The sequence below is a fragment of the Protopterus annectens genome, chromosome 3.part1, assembly GCF_019279795.1.
Source record: "Protopterus annectens isolate FY-2018-M chromosome 3.part1, PAN1.0, whole genome shotgun sequence".
In the NCBI taxonomy this organism is placed as follows: Eukaryota; Metazoa; Chordata; order Ceratodontiformes; family Protopteridae; genus Protopterus; species Protopterus annectens.
In genome coordinates this window covers 1,306,126,794-1,306,147,724 of record NC_056732.1, presented here as the reverse complement: position 1 = coordinate 1,306,147,724, position 20,931 = coordinate 1,306,126,794, and the positions used below count along the sequence as shown (strand labels likewise).

Sequence of the window (20,931 nt, the reverse complement as noted above, 5' to 3'; positions counted from 1 at the left end):
ACCTCTACTGATTTTTTGAGGTTTACTTTGAATTATTCTGACACTAGAATCTCATACCTAGATGTAGAAGTGTTTAAGCTTGACAATGGGTTACTTAATACTACGATCCATAGGAAGTTATGCCATAGGAATACACTACTGCACAGAGGCAGCATGCACCCCAACCACATTTTTCATAATATATTGAAAGGTCAGTTCATGAGAGCCTCTCGATACAACCCTTTAGATGATGGTCATGAAAGGGAAGTGGAAGAGCTGAGGTGTAGGTTTATTGAAAGAGGCTATGATGTAAGGCTGATTGAGAAGGTTATTTTAGAGGTGAATAATTTGCGAGCCACAAGAGCAAAACCGTACTTTGCGGAGCAAACCCTACCCTTTGAGACATGTACACCCCCCCATATGGGAGGGGTGAAACCAATTATGTCATATACAAGAGATACCAAGGCAGTCAGGGAAATTCTTAATAAGCACTGGGACATATTATTGTCAGATAGTGCGATCGGTGAAATGGCGGGACCAAAGCCGAGAATCACTTTTAAAAATAAACCCAACTTAAAGAGATTGTTGTGTAAACCAAATAATTCAAGCCTCAAACAAATGGAGCTTAGACCAAACATAAACACCATGCCTTGTGGTAGGTGTAATCATTGTGATTACATTAATAAAGATTTAATGTTTATACATCCAGTTTCTGGATTTAAGTTTTACTTTAATACTGACACTAACTGTAACAGTAAAAATGTGGTTTATATTGCAAGATGTGGAGCATGCCCTTCGTTTTACATAGGGAAAACCAATAGGACCCTTAAAGATCGTATTAGGGAGCATAATTATCAGATTAGAATAGGGTCTGAGGTAAATGCCCTAGCTAGACATTGTAGAGCAGTAGGTCCAGGCCATACCTTCTATTTTAGTGTTATACAACATCTATCAGTTATAGAGGGGGTGACATCATTAATCAAACCCTAGAATGTGAGCTTAGATGGATAAGAAGAATGAGAGCAGATGAGCCGCCAGGTTTGAATGACAGGGTGCAAATTAAACCTGTACTAAAAAATAGGAGGATTTTTAGACCTAAATGACCTAAAGGATTGTTAGAGTTTAGCTACTATGAGTATCATAGTATGTGCGTTAGGATGATTATATATATTGTAAATTTTATACTTTTTATCTGTTTTTATTATGAAATGAATGCTCTTATTTCTGTATAGCCTTAAATACTTTGTATTTGAGCAATTAACTACAATTTTATGAATTGTTTAATTAATGCCTCTGACCAATCATTGTAATGGGAGGTCTATTTAAACTGTGTTCATGAGTATGAGCTGTACAGTCTGAAGAAGCCAGTTTGGCGAAAGCGCTCACTCTTGTTTTTATATCGAATAAAGCTGTGTTTTTACTCGTACCTGGATCGTTGCCTGCATTTCCTTATTAGAGGAGTAGCATCAGTGACTTGTGGATCTTAAATGAGCTTTACCAGTGTGGAGTCAGATTTGAGTAGCCATTAGGGGACAACGTTCTATGGTGACTGTTTTCATTTACTTTTATTTGGTTACGCTGTCCCCGATCTCTGTTTGTGTGCTGTGCTGCCTTTTGCTGTGTTACACATTAATAACACAGTTTGGTTTTTGAAGTTCACACATGAAATTAGGGTTGATACCATTTCCTACTTGGATGTGAGATTAAACATAGATTTACAAGGTAGGTCAAAATCTAGTATTTATAGAAAACCTACTTTTTCCAATTCCTATTTGCACTACAGTAGCTGGCATCCCAGACAACAAAAGAAAGCCATCGTAAAAGGGCAAATGGTGCGAGCGGCCAGAATGGTGACAGATTATCAGTAATTTGAGGATGAATTATCATTCATGGTGGGATTGTTTTTAAACAGGCGTTATCCTCGGGACTTGTGTGGTGAACTATGTAATGAAATTAGGAACAAAAGACAAACGGGGTTTTACAAACCCATTTTTAGTTCTGAAAACACAAATGGATTAAAAATTTCTTCAGCCACACAACATGATTTTTCATTGTCTTTTATCATTACGTATAATATGGAAGCCCAATGGGTTAAATGTATGATCAATAAAAATTGGGATATATTAAAGTTGGACAAAAATGTATGGGCAAAAATAGATAGATGACCAAATTTTGTATACAAGAAGGATTTATCTTTCAAAAATATTTTTGAGAATTCTTCCCTTATAAAAGTTCCAGTGAATAATAGGATACCGGGTAAATACAAAAGTGGAAGATGTTCAACATGTCAATATATATTAACTACAGGTGAAAAACTTATAGTTAATAATCATGTTATTACTATTCAGGGACATTTTGATTATTATGCTCAAAATGTGGTTTACATGGCAAAATGTCAGGTATGTTCCATTTTTTACATTGAAAAAACAGTCAACATTTTAGAGAGAGAATTAAAGAACACAATTTAGATATTGGGCACCAAAAATCTACAAATGCTTTAGCAAGGCATATTATTGGTAACAGTAGTCACAATTTCAAGTTTTGTGTACTACAAAAAATTAAGGGTGATGCACAACGTAGGACTTTAGATATACATCTAGATATTTGTGAATTAAGATGGCAGATTAGGTTGGATGCACAGAATTATCCTGGCATCAACGATTATATAACCATCAAACCTTTGCTCAAGTTGAAACATATACTGGGCAAAAAGTAAAATAAATAAAATGTTTTTTGTGATATGTTTTTTGTGTATGGATATGTGTTTATATATTTATATACAGACACATATATTTTTGGTTTTAACAAGCTTCTTTTTTTTAGTTATATGTACATATTGTTTAGTATTTATAGTTGTTTTAGCTGTTTCTTTAAGAATAACATTTCTTTTTTAATTGAATAATTGGAGGGTGGAGTATTTTTGTATATATTTAAGTGTATTTGTAGTTACTATTTGTGTTTCTGAAGAAGTCCTATGAAGGACGAAACCTAGGTCAAATTCGATTTCATTGTGACATCGTTGTTGGTTAATAAACTACCTTCTGCTTTGGTACTTCGTTCTCATCATTTTTTGGTTATTTGGTACAAGGTCCCTTGTGTTGAATTATAAAGGAAGAGTACCCGTCAACAGGTGACTGATGTTGTTTAAATGTACTTAAGCTGTTCAGGTACTGATTAATTTAGCCATAGTTATTGTAATTATTTTGCTAAATTGCTCAAGGAGGCATTGCTGTAGCCAGTTATCAGACTCTTCATGTAGGTGATAAGGTTTTACTGTTGTGGTAAGTTGCCCAGCCTAGTCGAGGACTGGAGGCCTTGTGGCTGTTTTGTTGGTGGCTGGTTGTGGTCATGTTATCAGTTGGAAAGTTTTCCCCTAGGTTTGTAGGGCTGTAGGGAAGTGATGCTGCAGGACATTGGTTGGAGCAGTACACCAAGAGGGGGTTGTGGTGCAGGGAAGCTTCACTGATGGCATTTGTTGTGTTTGCGTGCTTTCAGACACTGTGGGGAGGGCTTCCTGAGTAATGGCCATTGTCATGGAGCAAGTAAGCTGCCTTTCTGGTTTGCGGAGTAGGTCCTGCTTCCTGGAGTGTTCTGAGTGGTGAGGCAAGTACATCAGCATGCCAGCGGGTATATCGGCAAATAAAAAAAAAAATCTGTCTTGGTTTCTTTCAGTGGTGGTTTGGGGGCTGGAGAGCGCCGCAATAGCCATTTTGTGGGCTGGTTGACTTTTCTTGCCGGGCAGACTTTTCTTGGTGGGAATAGCAATGTCATAGCAGATGCCACTCTACTTTTGCAGAATAACTAATGTATTTTAAAAAAAAAACAGTAGCTTGGCGAGTTCTACGGGAAGGAGGTTAATATCGTGCCTGCACAGTGCAATGTAAAAATTAAAAAAAAAAAAGGCAGACTGCGTGTATGGGTTTCCCTCATTCAGTTTATACTATTTGCTTCCCCTCCCCCCGCCATGGCTCCTTGTGTCCCTGCTCAATCTCTCAGTGAGTGAAAGTGGCCGCTTCTCTGCTGCTGTCGGCCTAGTGCCTTGCATACTCACTCGTAACCTAGTGTACCGCCATCTTGGGTTTGGGAAATCTGAAAGCGCAAGAGAAATTGCAAGGGAGTGCTTTGTGAAGAGTCAAGAGTTGGGGAAGTGGTAGCTGCAGTGAAGGTGGCTGCTACCACAGAACAGGGAAAGGGTGGAGGTCACCACCTCTCCCCATGCAGTGTTGGGACCTGAAGTAGGAACAAGGGACTGGGTCACTCTAAGTATGGCCGGTTATTTTAGTAGGAGGAGAAATGGTTGCTTTTGGAGAGCGAGCATATTGACTGAGTCAGTGAACTGAAGAGGAGCAAGGCTGGAGAAACGGTTAGAGTTGTATGCCCTACGGCTAGCTCTCAGGCTCCAGCTGCACCCAATCAGTTACTCTCTCATATCTGCATTGAATGAAGTCTGTACATGCCTGTAAATAAATTGCTTCATTGAGACCACAGGAACAGTAGGAGCATTTTGTTGTTTTATAATGTAGTCTGCATATTGGTATACAAGGTTAGCATAGGGTGCAATATGGTTGTTATATTTACTTTTATTTGGAGCTTTGCTATGAAAGAAGTGAATGCACGCCTTTTCAGTTGTGTTTGAAATTAGATTGCTGGTGTAGATGGACTATCACTTCTTGTAATATTTGTGTAACATCAGTATTGTTTGTCTTATAGTTATAGATATTGTCCTGTATGTGACTTTGACAGTATGTGCTTCATTTCAGTAAACATGCGAGTGTATATTTATTCTCTGATTATGTTCTGAAATACTGACAAAGTTGGTGGTTTGAATCTTTTGGTTTTGCTTAATTTGGGAGAAGAGGTTACTTTCTTTGCAGGGTCATTGTTTATTTATTTTACCGCTGAATTCTGCTTTTTGATATTTAATTTTTTTAGGATGTCCAAGTTAACTACTGATACAGTGTTTCAAGTGAAAAGTGATTAGACGTAATTGGTAGAGCAAATCAGTTTGTAGCTTAGTTTTGTTGTGAAGTTGCACATCAGGGGAGCAAAAACTTTAATATTTAGGCATTGATTATGAAATTAATCTCAAGAAGTTGTTTTTAACTTTCCATTTAAGTTGTGTAATTAGCAGAAAGGGTTGTTGGGATGCATACCATTGATGCACAATGCAGTTGTTGCGTGGTGATTGGTAAATCGTGTCTTCAGTGTTAATGGGAATTGAATTTCAATGGAAATTCCAGTTGTTTCAGATTATCTATAGGCATGTGTTTTCATGGGTTTTCTCTGGGTGCTCAGTTTTCCTCCCACATTCCAAAAATGTGCAGTAGTTGGATTGGACACTCTCTAAATTGCCCATAGGTGTGAGTGTGTATGGTGTGGGAGAATTACAGTGGCAATGCTAGTTACCTGGCAGTGTAAAACTTGGCTCTAGATGACTGTCACTGTTAAAGTGACACCCTGACCCCATGTGCAAAAATGGGAAAAGTGCTTATGGATGGATTGAGCTCTACCAGAATGTATATAGTGGCTGCTTGTAGCCAACAAGGGGATGTTATGCTGTTTGATGTGTCAAGCTTAAGTTTCTCCTAACTTGGCTTCCTTTTCCTCAAATGGTATGATCATCTGAGGATGACTATTAGACGTGGAGGCATTCTTGTCTAAATCCTTTGGAATGTCAGAAAGAGGTAGCTGGCCAGGGGTCTATGGTGGTGTCATGCAGCGGAATTGGTGCACGTCCCTATCAGCAAAACAAAATGAGGTTTACCTTAGCAAATTTCGCGGGCTTTAAGGCAGGGTTGCTTTCCGCGCATGCGTGGGGGTAATTGAATTATTTTCGCCATTATAGTCTACCTACTAGCAGTACAGATTTTGCAGAACGTTCATTCCACTTCTCATGTTTTGGGCCCATTTCTAATACATTACTGGTTTTCTGACAAATCCGGGATAATGTTTGAGGGCTGAAGTCAGAAAATAATGACTGACATTTGAGTTTACACTTCATATCCTTTAGAAAATGATGCTAATGAGAAACATGACGTGCTATCAATTTTCTTGGTTGTAGGAGCAACAATTAAAGTGCCCCTAGTTATGGGCCTGTGTCCCCCCCTTATTGATAGTTTCGACCAGGTTCCTTGACAAGTAAACTGAAAGTGCTTAAATATACTTTTTTGAGGTCTAGCATGTGCAGTAGTTTATTTTGGCATAATTTGGCTTTATGAGCTTGCTTAGGAGTAGAAAAAAGCAACTGAATAATTTATGAAGATGCTTGACAGCATGTGCTGGCCATATTTTCCCTAGACAACTAACTACGAATGACTGCAAATCAGAAAAACATTTACGTAGCTTGTAATTTTAAAACCATTTGGGGCTCATCAGCTCTCTGCCTTCTTGTTTTAACTTTCCTATGATTACCTGGTGGTATGGGCGAAATAGCGTGTAAGAAGTTTGGAAAGGCATTATCAGTTGGGTGACCCATGTGTCTCTTGGCTCACATCGCAAGAGAATTAGATCAGGGCTGAGTGAAGTTATCTTCCTAGTTAAATGGCTAGTAAGCTATTATTAGGTTTTCTGCATTTTATCTCTTGGTGCTACATTATGGTGGCTACGGTTCATTTGGAGATAGAAGGCTGTGAGTTAGGCAGATGGTTTTCCAATATAAGTTAGCCTGGCCTATACAGTGCGCTAATGGATGTGGTATAGAATTACAAGCTTATCCTGGTTTGTGGATATTGATATGTCCCTTCATGTGTGAGGTTAGTTGTAATATACTCGACTGGAAGTACAATTCACATCGGGTATTTGACAGGGTTATTAGAAGCTTAGCTTCAGTTATGGCTGCTTTGTCATAAGTGTGTTGGGTGGTGGTACATTCCTTCCTGTGTTGGCAGGATAGGCAGTCTTTGAAGATGTCTTTGAATGTACGTTATGTATTTTATATGATTTATATGTCCCTTTTTCTTTCTTGCAGATGGGGGTTTTGGAACGCTGTTGCTATAATTTGGAATAGGTGGGTATAAAGTGGAATCTTTTCTTTACATTTTAGAAGATTTACTTTTGTCTTTTTCTTTGTAGATGGTGGTGTCAGGAGTACCAGTTGTGGCGTTACACAGTGAGTTTGCAGATGATGGAAGCAGAGGCTAGCGAGGAGGTTAAACATGGGGAGCTCAAGTGGGCAACTGTTACAATAAAGGTCTGAGTAATCACCCTATTAAGGTATGTTAGAGCTCTGTGTTCAATTAGTGGGAGCTAATTATTGCATTGGTATAGGGGCAAGTAAGGAAGAGGTATGGAGGGGGGCCAGGGGAAAAACTGTTGGGGCGGGTTAAGGGGAGTCTGGGGATCCCACGGGATGAGTAGAGTCACGACATTAATAGAAGCACAGGAACTTATTAGGATAAAGCCTTATGGCTCTTGCAAGCCAGTGAAGTTTAATCCTTGCTTCCAGGTGCATTGTTTACACGGGAGCTAAAAGGTTTAAGGGAAGACTGGTTGCAGGATATGTCAGCTGTAGGTCAGGTTCCGATTCCTTACTACAGGTAGAGGTAACACAGGGGAAGTGAACCTTCGAGGGGAAAGGCCAGGGACAAGCAGTGGTTAAGGATGGTTAGCAGTTTCAGTGTTCTAGCTTGGACAGTTGCTAGGAGGTTCTGAGTGGGGTGGCCTGGGTTCTAGTCCGGATTGTCAGTTGATGAGTGAATTGGGGGTGTTTATGGCTGGGCATGTAGAGTACTTCATTGCTGCAAATAGGCAAGTTTTCAGGAACTAGGTCAAGGGATGCTGGTTTTCTGCCATTTAGGGTTAGGGCATTAAAGTTTTGGAGTTAGATTATTCCCTACAGTAATCGGGTTAATGCACAGCCAGAACTGGGTAGTTTGGTGGGCTAAGGTGGTATGCTACATGTGACACGGTCGTGGCGATAGGTTGTCATTCTGTTCAGGTTGAGCCATGATTAGTTTCTGGAAGGAAGTGGTTTAAAAGGAATATATTCTCTTGCACTGGATGTCCCAGTGGTACATTGGAGTCATGGGTAATTCTACTTTGTTTCATTAGGGTGTGTTTCAGGGATGGTATGCAGGATCCTAAGGGCTTTACAAATGATGGGTACACCGAAAGATGTTTGGCTTAACCCTTCCTGTTATGGGAGGTAGAAGGGAGGGGAACAGCCTGGTCAGGCTGGTTGGTAGAGAAGAGGGACAGGCTTGCCCTCTTCTGTTCCTCTTCTGGTGTATGGATGCTCATTTCAAGGAGCTGGGGAAAGGAAAATGAGCAACTGGAGGAAGCTTGCCGAACAGATGAGTAAGCTGAGGTAAGGATGCTGCTTATTTGGTGGAAGGTAATTCAATGAATGTTGTATGAAGTGAGACTGGGACGCTGCTTCATAAGTAAAGTAAGCGAGCAGAGGTACGGACCCTGCTTACTGAGCAGGGTGAGTAGGTATGCTGCCCTGTTTAGCATTACAAGGATGGCACTTTAAAGTAAGCGAGCAGAGGTATGGATGCTGCTTACTGGGGCAGGGTGAGTAGATACGTTGCCCTGATTAACATTACAAGGATGTTTATGCTGTGTTTAGAATCAATTATATTATGTTCCGTTGTAAATAATAAAGTTGGTGAACAAAGCTATGTTATGGAAGTTTTAATAAAGGTCGTCAAATGTCATTTAGTATTATGTGTTTATTTAAGGGGACCAGGACAAATGAAGTCTGGCAACAATCCAAGTTGCCCCTGGACATCTTCATGAGGGGTTAGATAGATATTAGTGGGTGTTAGGTGAGTTGGGGTAGTGAAAGGGTTAGGTGGAGGCAGGGAGGATTGGGAGGAAATGAGATATGGGTAGAGAGGGGCTTAAGAGGTTTAGACAAGTGTAGCTGGGTAAGCAATCACATCTTGGTGTGAACTTGCTACCCCCTCTTCTTGTTGGTTGGGGAGTTGGGGGGATTGGAGTTTATCAGTGGGGGTAGGTGGAGAAGATGGACAGGCTTGCCCTCTTCTGTTCCCCCTCTGGTGTATGGATGTCCATGTCAAGGAGATGGGGAAAGGAAAATAAGCAGCTGGAGGAAGCTTGCTGAACAGATGAGTAAGCCGAGGTAAGGATGCTGCTTATTTGGTGGAAGGTAATTCAATGAATGGTGTATGAAGTGAGATGGGACAGTACTTCATAAGTAAAGTAAACGAGCAGAGGTATGGACTCTGCTTACTGAGCAGGGTGAGTAAGTACGTTGCCCTGATTAACATTACAAGGATGTTTATGCTGTATTTAGAATCAATGATATTATGTTCAGCTGTAAATAATAAAGTTGGTGAACAAAGCTATGTTATGGAAGTTTTAATGAAGGTTGCCAAATGTCATTCAGTGTGATGTGTTTATTGAAGAGGACCGGAACAACTGTTCCATCATTTTAGTTTATGCTTTCAAAAATGTAAAACATGATGGAAAATAAATTAGTGGAATATCCAAACTTGCTAAAATATAACAAAAATGTATTTTCAAATAATACATAGTTAAAATCTACTTTATCAGAAATGTACAAAATAAAATCAAAATAGAAAACCATTATTCTAGAATCATGCTGGAATTTTTTTATATCAAACAAATTATCTTAACTTTTAATGCAGAGACAAAGCTACAATATTATCATCAGTATTAACCAGCAAAACATATCTTCTTATTCCTTTTAAACTGGGAAAATATGCAAAATGCACACCGTACCATGCATACCTCTTAAGAGTCCAGATTTTCACATGATGCCTGAATTTTGCTTCATATTTATGGCTTGTTCCTCATAAAATCTGTGGTTTTCTGGCAAATGACTGAGAATTGACATTAAATAATTCAAGTTTCAGGCTTCATACTGTTCAGAACATGTGTGCAAAAACTCCTGTTATTCTAGCAACTTTCTAAGTTTACAAGAGCAATATCTAAAATATGTCCCTGTTCTGGGCCTTTGTCCCAACATTATTTTTGGGTTTTTCCAGACTTTTTGAGTTAAGAACTTGAGAGGTATGGTAGTATGCCATCATGTTAGAGATATAACAAAGAGATCACAGTAGACTAGTAGCATATTTTCCACAACTAATGCAACTAATACTGATCTGAACTTTATTTTTTTATTTTTTCCCAGGTATTTCCATCTGATATGGCTGACAGGACTCAACATTTAGTGCTGTTTTAATATAAAAAAAAATCAATTACGTCATTTTACAGTGCTGCTAAGCTATAGCAAGGAAATTCTTAAAAAATGTGTGTGTGGGGGGGGGGGGCACTTCTACCTTGCTGAAATGAGAAACATAACCAGTATGTATATGAAAAAGAAATAATCACTGGTAATATATGAACAAAAGAAAAATAAGCAATTACAAATACTGGAACAAATTAATTTTATTAGACAAATATGCAGCAAACACTACAATGAAAAAAATATGTGGAGCTATGTGAAACACAGGTACACAGTTTTCTTCTCCTTGTACAACTGTTAAGATTTTACTAAGTCTTATTTTAGTATTAGGTGCACCATGTATGTAGTGTGTACAGTTAATATGAGACTGTTCAGTTTGTTAGAGCTGCTTACAGCTATAGTAATACTAAAATGAAGGCTATATAAATGGTATAATATTGCATTAATGTGTTTATAATTAAAATGCCTTCATCATTTCATTTACAAATTTGTTCTATTTATCTGAAATAAAAAAATAAATTTTGTTTTGAAAACTGTAATAACTAAGGCAGCACAAAGACTGCATTAACATCCACATATTTTGGAAAAACAATACACAAAAGAAAAAATACAGTCAAAACTATCACAGTTTTTGACCCAGAAAAGTCTAATACAAACATTCATATACAAGCGATCCAACAACAAAATTCATATTAAAGCCATTGCAGTCCTATTACAGTACACTCAGTATCACTTTTTATACTCTGCTGGGGAAAATTTCCAGAGTTATTAATTCTGCAATTACAGATCCCATCAACGGTTAGAAAACATATTTGCTGCTATCAGGAATGAAATATGCATTAAAGGTTCAGTGAATTTAAAGAAGGCACAGTCTTTCAGCATAAAAATAATTCATGCTATTTAACACTTGGGGAAAACACCACATTAAAATCTGTATTTTCTAAAATGAATACAGACACAGCTAAAGTACAGTATGTACAATGCAAAGGGTAAAAAATATGATTTAGCTACTGCAAATTCTATTTAAATATGTTTAGATATTGGTGATGTACTACATTACACCTCACATTATGGAAATTAATAGTAATTTGCAATATGTTTACTATTCATTCATGAGGCAGCTGGATGCAAAATTTGTGACATTCACTCTGGATTAATAACAGGCACAACCTAATACATTACAACTGGTGCCCTCCTTGCGTATTTATTGAAAATGATTTCTGGATTCCAAGACAACTTTTAATCAGGGCCATATATTGTTTTGAGATAGCTGGCGTTCATGTAAGCACTGCTATCCCTCCCACCAGCACTGGGTGATGTGACTGAGCTTCTTGATGATCTTTTTTAGCCATACGCTTGGAAAGAACTTATGAATCTCGATGCAGCTCCTTGCTCAGAGCACGTCATTTTGGAATGGGGGGAGTTTTACACACATGCACACACAAATGAACTAAGGCAGCAAAGCAGAGAGAAATAAGTTGCCTGCACAGGATGAAATGATTGTAACCAAGTACCTCCTGGGACAAGCATAATACCTGCACTGACGAAGTAAACTATGGGTAAGGAGCACTGATTATTTTAAACATGTTTTTATATGAAATAATGTGCCAACAATGAAAACCTCATATACTAGTTAGTCCCAGCATCTCTGATCTTGTCAACAGAAGCCAGAATTTAGCATAATACAGTAGGCAAGATATGTGTGGCTGGTAGAAGCACAGGAAAGAGCAAACAGCTAAAAAATGGAGGTACACTATTTGGCCCTCCCCTCATTTCCGACTTTCTGTCATAATAACTGACCTTTAAGGTCACTGCCAACTGTGATAAGAAATGCTAATGAAAATTACAAATACAGCAAAGGTACTGAAAAGGCAGTTATTTTGCTAATGCAAGACATGCTTGCTAAATCTTCGTCTGACCTCTATGCCCAGTCTTTGAGACAACAGGAAATATCTGACGTTGAGTGTGGATATTAAATAGTATATCTAACTAAAACAGAGCAAACAGAACAACTCATTATACAATCCAAAGTGGGACAAAAGGGAACGATGTCATGGCATGCAGAACTGATCAAACAAAGAGGAAAGACATTTTATTTATTATTTATTTACAGTTTGTTTACTGGGATAGTCCATTGGGCCGAGAAGAGCCCATTTTCAATGGAGGCCCGGGGAGAAAAGCTCCTTGTACGGTATACAAATAATCACATATTTTTACAGGTTATTACACAGTTTTAGAAATTATAGTAAACAGTGGATAAAAAACAAAACACACACAGATATATATATATATATATATATATATATATATATATATGTGTGTGTGTGTGTGTGTGTATAACATAAATCAATGGTGTACATTTTGTTGAAGCATGGAGGTAGTATTCACAAAGGAAAAGCTAATAAATGGTGTACAAATCAGTAGTGCAAGTTATTATGCAGTTTGAGTACATTCAATTTGCAAAGAAAGGAGGACAAAATATACATATAGAATAAAAATCACTGGTGTATAAAAATCATTGGTATAAATGCTCTGTATGGAGCATGTGGGTAATAACCACACCAGAGAAGATAACAGAATTATACAAAACAGTAGTGGCAAAGATTGTTGGTGTAAATGCTCTGTATGGAGCATGTGGGTAATAACCACACAAGAAAAGATTACAGAATAATATAAAACAGTAGTGGCAAGGAGCCATACATGACATATTAACATATCTGCAGAGAAATAGGGCTAAAAGAGTCTTGTAAGTATACAAGACAAAAATGTAAGAAATATTTGGGAGCAAGTAATATTTGAAGAGAGGAAGAGGAGGATAAGAATAGAGGAGATCAGTGTTATAATTCAGAGTTGATAGACTGGGGGAATAGGAGAATAGGGATTAAGTACAGTAAAGTCATGTAGGATGACAGCAGGAACATTCTCAGTGAGCTGAGAGGTGGGAATGGAGTAAAGTTTTAAAGGTGGATGGCAATGGGTGGTACAAATAAGAGGTGATAGGGAATTCCAAAGGCGTGCTAGAGAGAAGGATAATAAAAGTTTGCCTGGTGAATGTGCAGGTTTTTGTACTTCATGCATTCTGGTTACAGGATCTAAGAAGCCTATCAGGCAGATGCATTTTGAGAGAGGAGGCGAGGGAGGGACAGAGAGGTGGTTTGAAGAGTTTATGGGCATACGTTAGTTGTATATGAGAGAGATAGTTGGGTAGTTCTAGCCAGTTTAATCTGTGAAGGGCATTGCAGTGGTGGGTGGAAGATTTATATCTGGTGGCGAACTTAGAGATTTTGATACAGCAGCAGGACAATTTTGTCTCTAGAGAGGATTAAAATGTAGTAATAAGCGAGGCTCCATACAAGAGCGAGGGAATGAGGTAGGTGGTATAAAGGACATATTTAGTAAAGGGAGTAAGATAATGGTTGTGGCGATAAGGCATGCCTACTTTTTTTTTTGTTTGTATATTAGCTTGTAGGCGAATATAAAATTTTAACTGTTCGTCAATAAGGACTCCTAGAAGCTTTGTATGGGAGACAATTTCAATAGAGGTATTGTTTTGGCTGGTTATGGAAGAAGAGTTCTTGTTTATAATGGTATTCTAGACGGAGTAAATAACATGATTTTAGACTTTGATGCTTTGAGTGCTAGGTGATTATTTAACATCCAGTGCTCGGTAGATGAAAAGGCTTCTTGAGTTAATTTCAGGAGAGTGGGGATGGATGTGGCTGTAGAGATGATCGTAAAGTCGTCAGAGTACTGGATAAGTTTAGCATTTGGGATGTACTGGTAGAAATCATTTATGAAAATGTTAAAAAGTAAATGACCTAATATAGAACCCTGTGGTACACTTGTAGGAATATTAAGGAATATGTGCAGCTTTTCCATTAGACAGCTTGTTGTCTATCAGAGAGGTAAATGGAGAACCAGTTGATAGAAGAGATGGATAGAGTGAGGTTAGAGAGTTTGATTATCTGAAATAATATCAGAGGCCTCAGATAGATCAAGGAGGAGGGTAGATACTAAATTGCCGGTGTCACAAGCATTATTGATGATTTCAAGGAAGGACAGGAGTGCAGTGCTGGTGCTGTGTGGGGGGTTAGTAGGTGGTTGTCTAAGAGGTAAGGTAAAATCTGTAGGTGAATACATTTTTCTAAATTTTTTGAGAAGGGGGATAAGATGGCAATTGGCCAGACATTAGGGATGTCACTGTTGCTGCCCCCTTTATGAAGGGGAATAATAAAAGCCTTTTTCCAGAGTAGGGGTACACAGGCTTCTTTAACTGACTGATTTATTAGGATAGAGATTGGGAAAGCTATGCCATCGGAGCTATTTTTAGGAAGTTGGGTTTAAGGTCATCAGGGGCTTTAATTTTTGAAGAAGTTTTCTTACTGTGGAGACAGGAATAAGTTTGATAATAAAAGGGCGGTTGAGAAGCGTTGGTGTTTGCGGAGAGGTAGATGGGTGGAGGTGAAACTGGTGTGTTGTTTGTGGAGGATGTGGTGAGTTTGGCTATAAAGTCTATGAATAAGGAGTTAAATTGAATGGCTAAGGAAAGATCAGAGGTGTTAGAATATGGGCAAGGGTTATCTTTTTTTACCAGGCTGTAGGAGGGTAGAGATACTATTCCAAAACCTTTTGGGGTTAGTGTTATGGTTATTTTGAAGTACGGTGTAGTAGGATTTTCTGTCAGATGCAATATTTTTTTGCTTTATTGTGTAGTAGCTTATACTCGGATAGGGATGTGGGAGTTTTACATTTCTGGTAATTTGTCCATGCTTCGTCTTGGAGATGTATTAGGGTTAAGCTTTCTTTGGTTATCCAGGGGAATGTCTTACATTTAATTCTTTTTGTTCTAGAGGGTGGAAAGCTATTTAACAGGGTTAAGAATGTAGTACTGAAAAAGGTAATGGCATTATCCAGAGGAGGGTTTTCAGAGAGCTCCAGTTTGTGTGTTTTACAGAGTCAGAGAAGGAATTTGGGTTGAAACTTCTCAGGGAGAGAGTAGAGATGTGTGAGACAGATGTATGGAGGAGGGTAATCAATGAGCTAAAGTGGGGAGATGATCACTAAGAGAGTTGGAAAGGGAACCACTATCAGAAAAATTGTGGGGGTGGGAAACTAGTATCTAGTCAAGAGTACTATCAGAGGAGCAGTCCTTGGAGGGTCTAGTAGGTGAGTTGATTAGTTGTGTGAAGTTATATAGGTTGAGGTTGTGGGAGATTGTTTGGTGGTCCAGTTAATATTAACGTTGCTTAAGATTAAGGTTTCATTGTTAATGTTAGCAGAGAACCAGGAATGCCTGAAATATTCCGATATATAATAAACTATAAAAGGTAATTTGACTGTAGAGGAAGATACTCAGAAACCAGAAGCAAATGCATGAAAACAGAGAGAAAGATTTTGAGAACTATAAAAAGAGTAATCATTGTATATTAATAAGTACACAGAAAGCTTTTTTTTTCTCCTAAAGATGTTGAAAGCATAGACTTATTCATAGGGGTATGCGTGACTGCTGGATTGCTAGAGAGGGGTGAAAAGAAACACATGAATCTGAAGAACAGTAGAGAAACTGAACACATAATGGGTAGACTAGGCATGATATTATTTATCTGACAAAAATATGAAGGAACTTGTAAACTTATACAGGACAGTAAAAAAAATATATCTCATTAAATGAGTAAACATGATAACACTACACTGAAAAATGGTATCTGTCACTGTTACAGCATTAATGACATTCACACTGTTTTTATCCATGATATCATGCCCCAAGAAAGAATTATTTTACATATTTATTGAATAATCACTATAACCTTTGAAGCTTCCTGGCTCCGTGGCATACAAAGATATAACACTGACTACACCACAGATGACCCGGATTTATGAGCCATCCTAACCATCCAAGGAGCTCACCGAAGGTAGAAGAAAAATGTATGGTCTGATCCTGCTTCTTTTTCTGAAATTCTGAGAGTAGGGGCATATGTCTGCAAAGTGCTCTCCATGTGAGCTCTTAAGTGGATACATGACAGCCAATGGATGTGCTTGTCTCAAGGGTACAGTAAAGTGTCTGCTCCTGTGCGGGCTTACATCACTTGTGGAAGTGAGTGTCAGTCCCATGAATGCTAGTTTCACACACAACCCAGGAGATACCACTGAGTATGCCTGGGGAAATAACAGGACATAAACAAAATCTCACAATACCCCACATGGGTGAAGACACGGCTTACAGTGTATTCACCCGAAGGAGAAAGAATGGATCAGTACAGCAGCTAAGACAAAGGCTTGATGCTCAGATACAGACAAGAGAACAGGAGGGAAAAAACACTTTGCATTTACAAATTATGACAGTTTAGCATTAAACTCTGCATTCACTTTGCATTTACAAATTATGACAGTTTAGCATTAAACTCTGCATTTTCCTCCCAAAAGAGGCCTGTAAGTTAATATTACAAAGCAGCAAAAAAAAATGTGTATGAGACATCGACACCATCTCTGATGCACAATAATCTAATAAACTTCTCAAAGACTCATCACATTCTGTTGATGGTTTCTGAATATCATTACATCATTTAAAATATTAAAACAACTCGTGTGTCCTGTATTTATTTTACAAATCTTGCTGACAAAGTAACATTCATCTTACAGAATTTATTCCAGCACAGTGATCAGCCACTGGAATTTATATCAATTTGAAGACTTTGGTTTATCAGATGAGAACCAAAAGCACAATAAAAATATTTCAGCGTGTATTTTGTAGGAATACTGATTTATATGTGTGTAGAACAGAATAATTGCTGCAGGCATCTCAGATAGTTCAACAATAACATAAATGTACAACAAAACTAATTACAAATGATATAGAACACTAAGGTGCAGTCTAAAAACATTTCATGTATAAAAATAGTCTATACAATATTTAATCATAATATGTTACAGTGAATATTAGTTTAAGACACAGAAATGTGCTGCCTCTACAGTACCACATGTACTTTTAGTATTTGGAAGAAATGTCCGGTCTTCAGAGTAAATCAGATCAAAAATCTTTCATCAACTAAGGTTTTAGAAGCCAGATTCTTCTTTCCTACAGCTTTACGGATCATCTCAAAAAACTGTTCATAAAGAGATACAAGAAATGTATTTTAATCCTTGGTAAGAAATATTAAGAGAAACAGACAAAACATTAAACAAAATTCAATATATGTCACAGTGCAGTTATATGAAGCAATCACCGTGTTGTTGTATATCTGACATCATTTCTATAATTTCAGTAATCCGAAACGTGGATATGATCATGACAAGGAAGAATCCATCTGTCTACAGATTTACCTTTCAAGCTCCTTCCAAGAGTCTGAGATGCAAGTCACTGAAACTGTGAATTGTAGCCTCCATCCAGACTGGTTACTTAGGTAGCTACCGTAACCCTAAAGCTTTAAGGATTAAAATCAGAAGCATTGATACCACTGCACTTTTCCAACAAGTACTTTCAGTGATTCCAAGACATTTTTTCTGAAGGAGTGCACACATCCCTTTTAGGTAACCACACTCTTTTAAAGCTGATAGATACAACCTACCTCCTTCAGTTCTTCAACTGCCTAACATCAGATACAAATTAAGAAAAGTATGGGCTTCAAAAGTGCGACAGGGAAGTATACTTGTGTAAAATGTTACCATAACAATAGATGCCCTTCTCTTCACTGCTGCAGTATTCATAACATGAGGGACCTTTTTGCCAAGAGTGACTCGACATCCGGCCAGTATACCAAAGCATTTTATTGCCTACAAGTACGTGGGATGTTGCACGTATGCTCCCCCCCCCCGTGCATAGGGCATAAATACGACATCCGCACATACTAGCCTCAGAAGGAACGCCAGTCTAAGGAAACAAACAGGAGAATCATACATCCATAAGAAAAAGCAATACCCAGCGAGTTAGGAGGGAGGGACAGAATACTGCAACAGTGAAGAGAAGGACATCTGTCATTATGGTAAGATTTTACACAACTATACTGCATCCTTCTATTCTACTGTTGCAGTATTCATAACATGAGGGAGAGTTCCAAAGCTCATGAAGAAACTTGGGAGGAGGAAGGAGCAGTAGAGCTCTCTAAAAAGCCATGAAGAATGGCCCTAGCAAAACTAGCTCTAGCTCTGAAGATTCCATCCAAGTTGTAGTGTTTGGTGAAGGTATGTACAGGAGTCCAGGCAGCTGCTTCAAGAATGAAATTAGTGTCCAAACCCTTGGATAAAGAAACAGAAGCAGCCACATCCGTACTAGAATGAGCCTTATAGGTTCATAGGTAGGTACTAGGCTATTTGCCCTAGGGCCTATACAAGCCTAGCCAAAAATGTACCCTGGCTTTCGCCACCCAAGAAAATTATTTTCCTGTGCCCCTGTCAAGCAGAACCACAGAAGTGATCCCTGGGGTGAATTTCCTATTACCCATCCAATCATCAAGATTTTTCTTGAAGAGTGCTAATGAGGAGCTCTGTTTGACATAGATAGGTAGTCTGTTCCAGAGTATGAGAAGTCTCTGGGACAGGAATCTATCCCGCCAGCATGTTCTGTTTATTGTTGTGACAAGGTTTAGGCCCCTAGAGCGTGTAGCTCGGAGGGATTGAGATTTCTTTAAGTGGAGCATGTCCAACAGCTCTGGGTTTGACATAGCTTTGTATGTTAGGCAGAGATCGCCTCGAGTAGGTGATATGCGACGGAGTAAAGCAGGAGTTTTTTGAGAGGGTCTGCGTAAGGCATCTGTTTCAGGCCAGTAATCCTCTTTGTGAGGTATTTTTGCGGCATTCCAGTTGCTGTAGATGTCTTGTAAGGTACATACCAAAAGGGGCATTGTAGTCTATAATGGGTCTAATGAGTGATGAGTAGAGGGGAACAATGACCTCTTTTTTTCTGGATGAGAAACCTTTTGTGATGAGGTGTGCCACGTAGAAGGATTTCCTGACCACTTTGGCGATGTGATTATCAAAGGAGAGACTATTGTCCACCTGTGTCCCAAGGTCTCTTATCACACTTTCGGTGTTAAGTAGACTACCGCGTATGTTGTAGTTCATGGGTACAGAATTTTTACCAAAGGGGATGACAATGCAATTTTTGGCATTGAGCTTGAGACCATGTCTTTGACACCAGGCATCTGTCTCAGTGAGGCCCTTTTGTAGGATGTCCACATCATTTGGAGTTTCAATTATGGCTCCTAGTTTGCAGTCATCTGCAAATTTAGTTAGCCAAAGACCTTCTGTGTTAGCCTGTACTTCAGAGAAGTAGATACCAAACAGGAGAGGACTCAAGACTGAACCCTGTGGTACTCCACTTATCACTGGTCTGAAGTCTGATTTGCAGTCTGCTACTTTCACAGTGTGAGTTCTTTCAGTAAGCCAGTTGGCAACCCATCTTGTGACATAGGGATTTATACCTAGTTTAGTGAGTTTATCTATAATTCCAGAGTGGGGGATGGTGTTGAATGCCTTGGCAAGATCTAGATAGGCTGTGTGAACCACCTTACCCTCGTCTATGGCAACTACTTCAAAAAAGTCTATGAGGTTTAGGAGACATGCTCTGCCTTTTACAAACCCAAACTGTGTGGGGTCCAGGGTTTGGAGATCTCCAATGTCTTTGTTTATGAGTTCCACGATGATACGTTCCATGGCCTTGCAGATGAGGCTCGTCAGGCTAATGGGGCGGTAGTTCCCGGCGTCTGTTGTGGCCCCTCCTTTGTGGAGTCGGATAACTGTCGCGGTGCGCCATTCACTGGGCATAAAGCCTGAGGTGAGGCTATGATTGAACATGGTACTTAGGTGGGGTGCCAGTTCATTCTGTAGTTCATGTAGAAGACAGCCTGGGATGTTGTCAAGTCCCATGGATGCTGTGTTCTTGGCTTTGGAGAGTGAAGTTTTTACCTGTGCAGCCGTGATTACAGGAACTTTGCATTCTTCCTGTATAAAGATGGGCCCTTTAGGGGGTGAGAGGGGGGTAAAGTTAACACTGAACCTATCTGCCAGGATGTTGGCAATATCAGTTGGTTCTGTATATTTAGTGTCATTATGCTGCAACTCAGAGCAGATCTGAGTGTTGCCATTGAGATTTTTGACAGCTATAGAATGCTTTGTGGTTGTCTTTAGAATCAGTGGCAATTTTGTTTTCATAACTAGCTTTGGAGGATTTTATGAGGGATCTCAGCTTCTTACTGAGGCTGACCAGGGAGTTCCTCCAATCGGTGGATTTTACTCTTTTTTGCAACAGTTTCTTTCTTCTGTTGTAGAGTTTGTTTATGGCAGAAGACTACCAGATTGGCTTCCTTTTTTTGGAGGATGGCATCTTGGTTCTGTTAGGGATAGCACGATCCATGCACACGTGTAAGTGCTTATAAAGTGCATTTGTGTAGGATTCAGCAGTCGTACCTCTATTGTCCATCTGCATGGGTGTCATGAAGTTTGCCACTGCAGTCTTAAGAAGCATGAAGTTGGCTTTGGAGAAATTTTTACAGTTGTTTTCCTAATGGGGGTGGGGGGTGGGAGCGGGATGTGGATGTCTAGGGTGATTAGCTTGTGGTCGGATCTGACCAACGAGGAGCTGACCTCTGGTGTGGAACACCGGTCACCCATGTTGGTGATGACCAGGTCTGGGATATTGCTGCCTCTGGTGGGGGTGTGGATAAGTTGATCCAAAGTGCTGGAATTGATTATTTCCAGAAAACGTTGAGCAAAAGGGTTGGTACACGAGTAGTTTTCCCAGTTAATGGTAAGGTAGTTGAAATCCCCCATTATTAGAGTGTTGG

The 20,931-nt window shown here is 39.1% G+C and overlaps 1 protein-coding gene across 1 annotated transcript in view; it reads right to left on the bottom strand.

Annotated features, from left to right (window-relative positions):
* Nucleotides 1–10,338: 10,338 nt before the first annotated feature.
* TMEM67 (transmembrane protein 67) overlaps nucleotides 10,339–20,931 on the bottom strand; it is a 4,866,727-nt gene continuing 4,856,134 nt past the window's right edge. Inside the window, exon 26 of the mRNA XM_044066290.1 lies at nucleotides 10,339–17,256. Within this exon, the coding sequence (XP_043922225.1) occupies nucleotides 17,176–17,256 (81 nt within the window). The 3' untranslated portion in view covers nucleotides 10,339–17,175. The remainder of the gene's footprint in view (nucleotides 17,257–20,931) is intronic.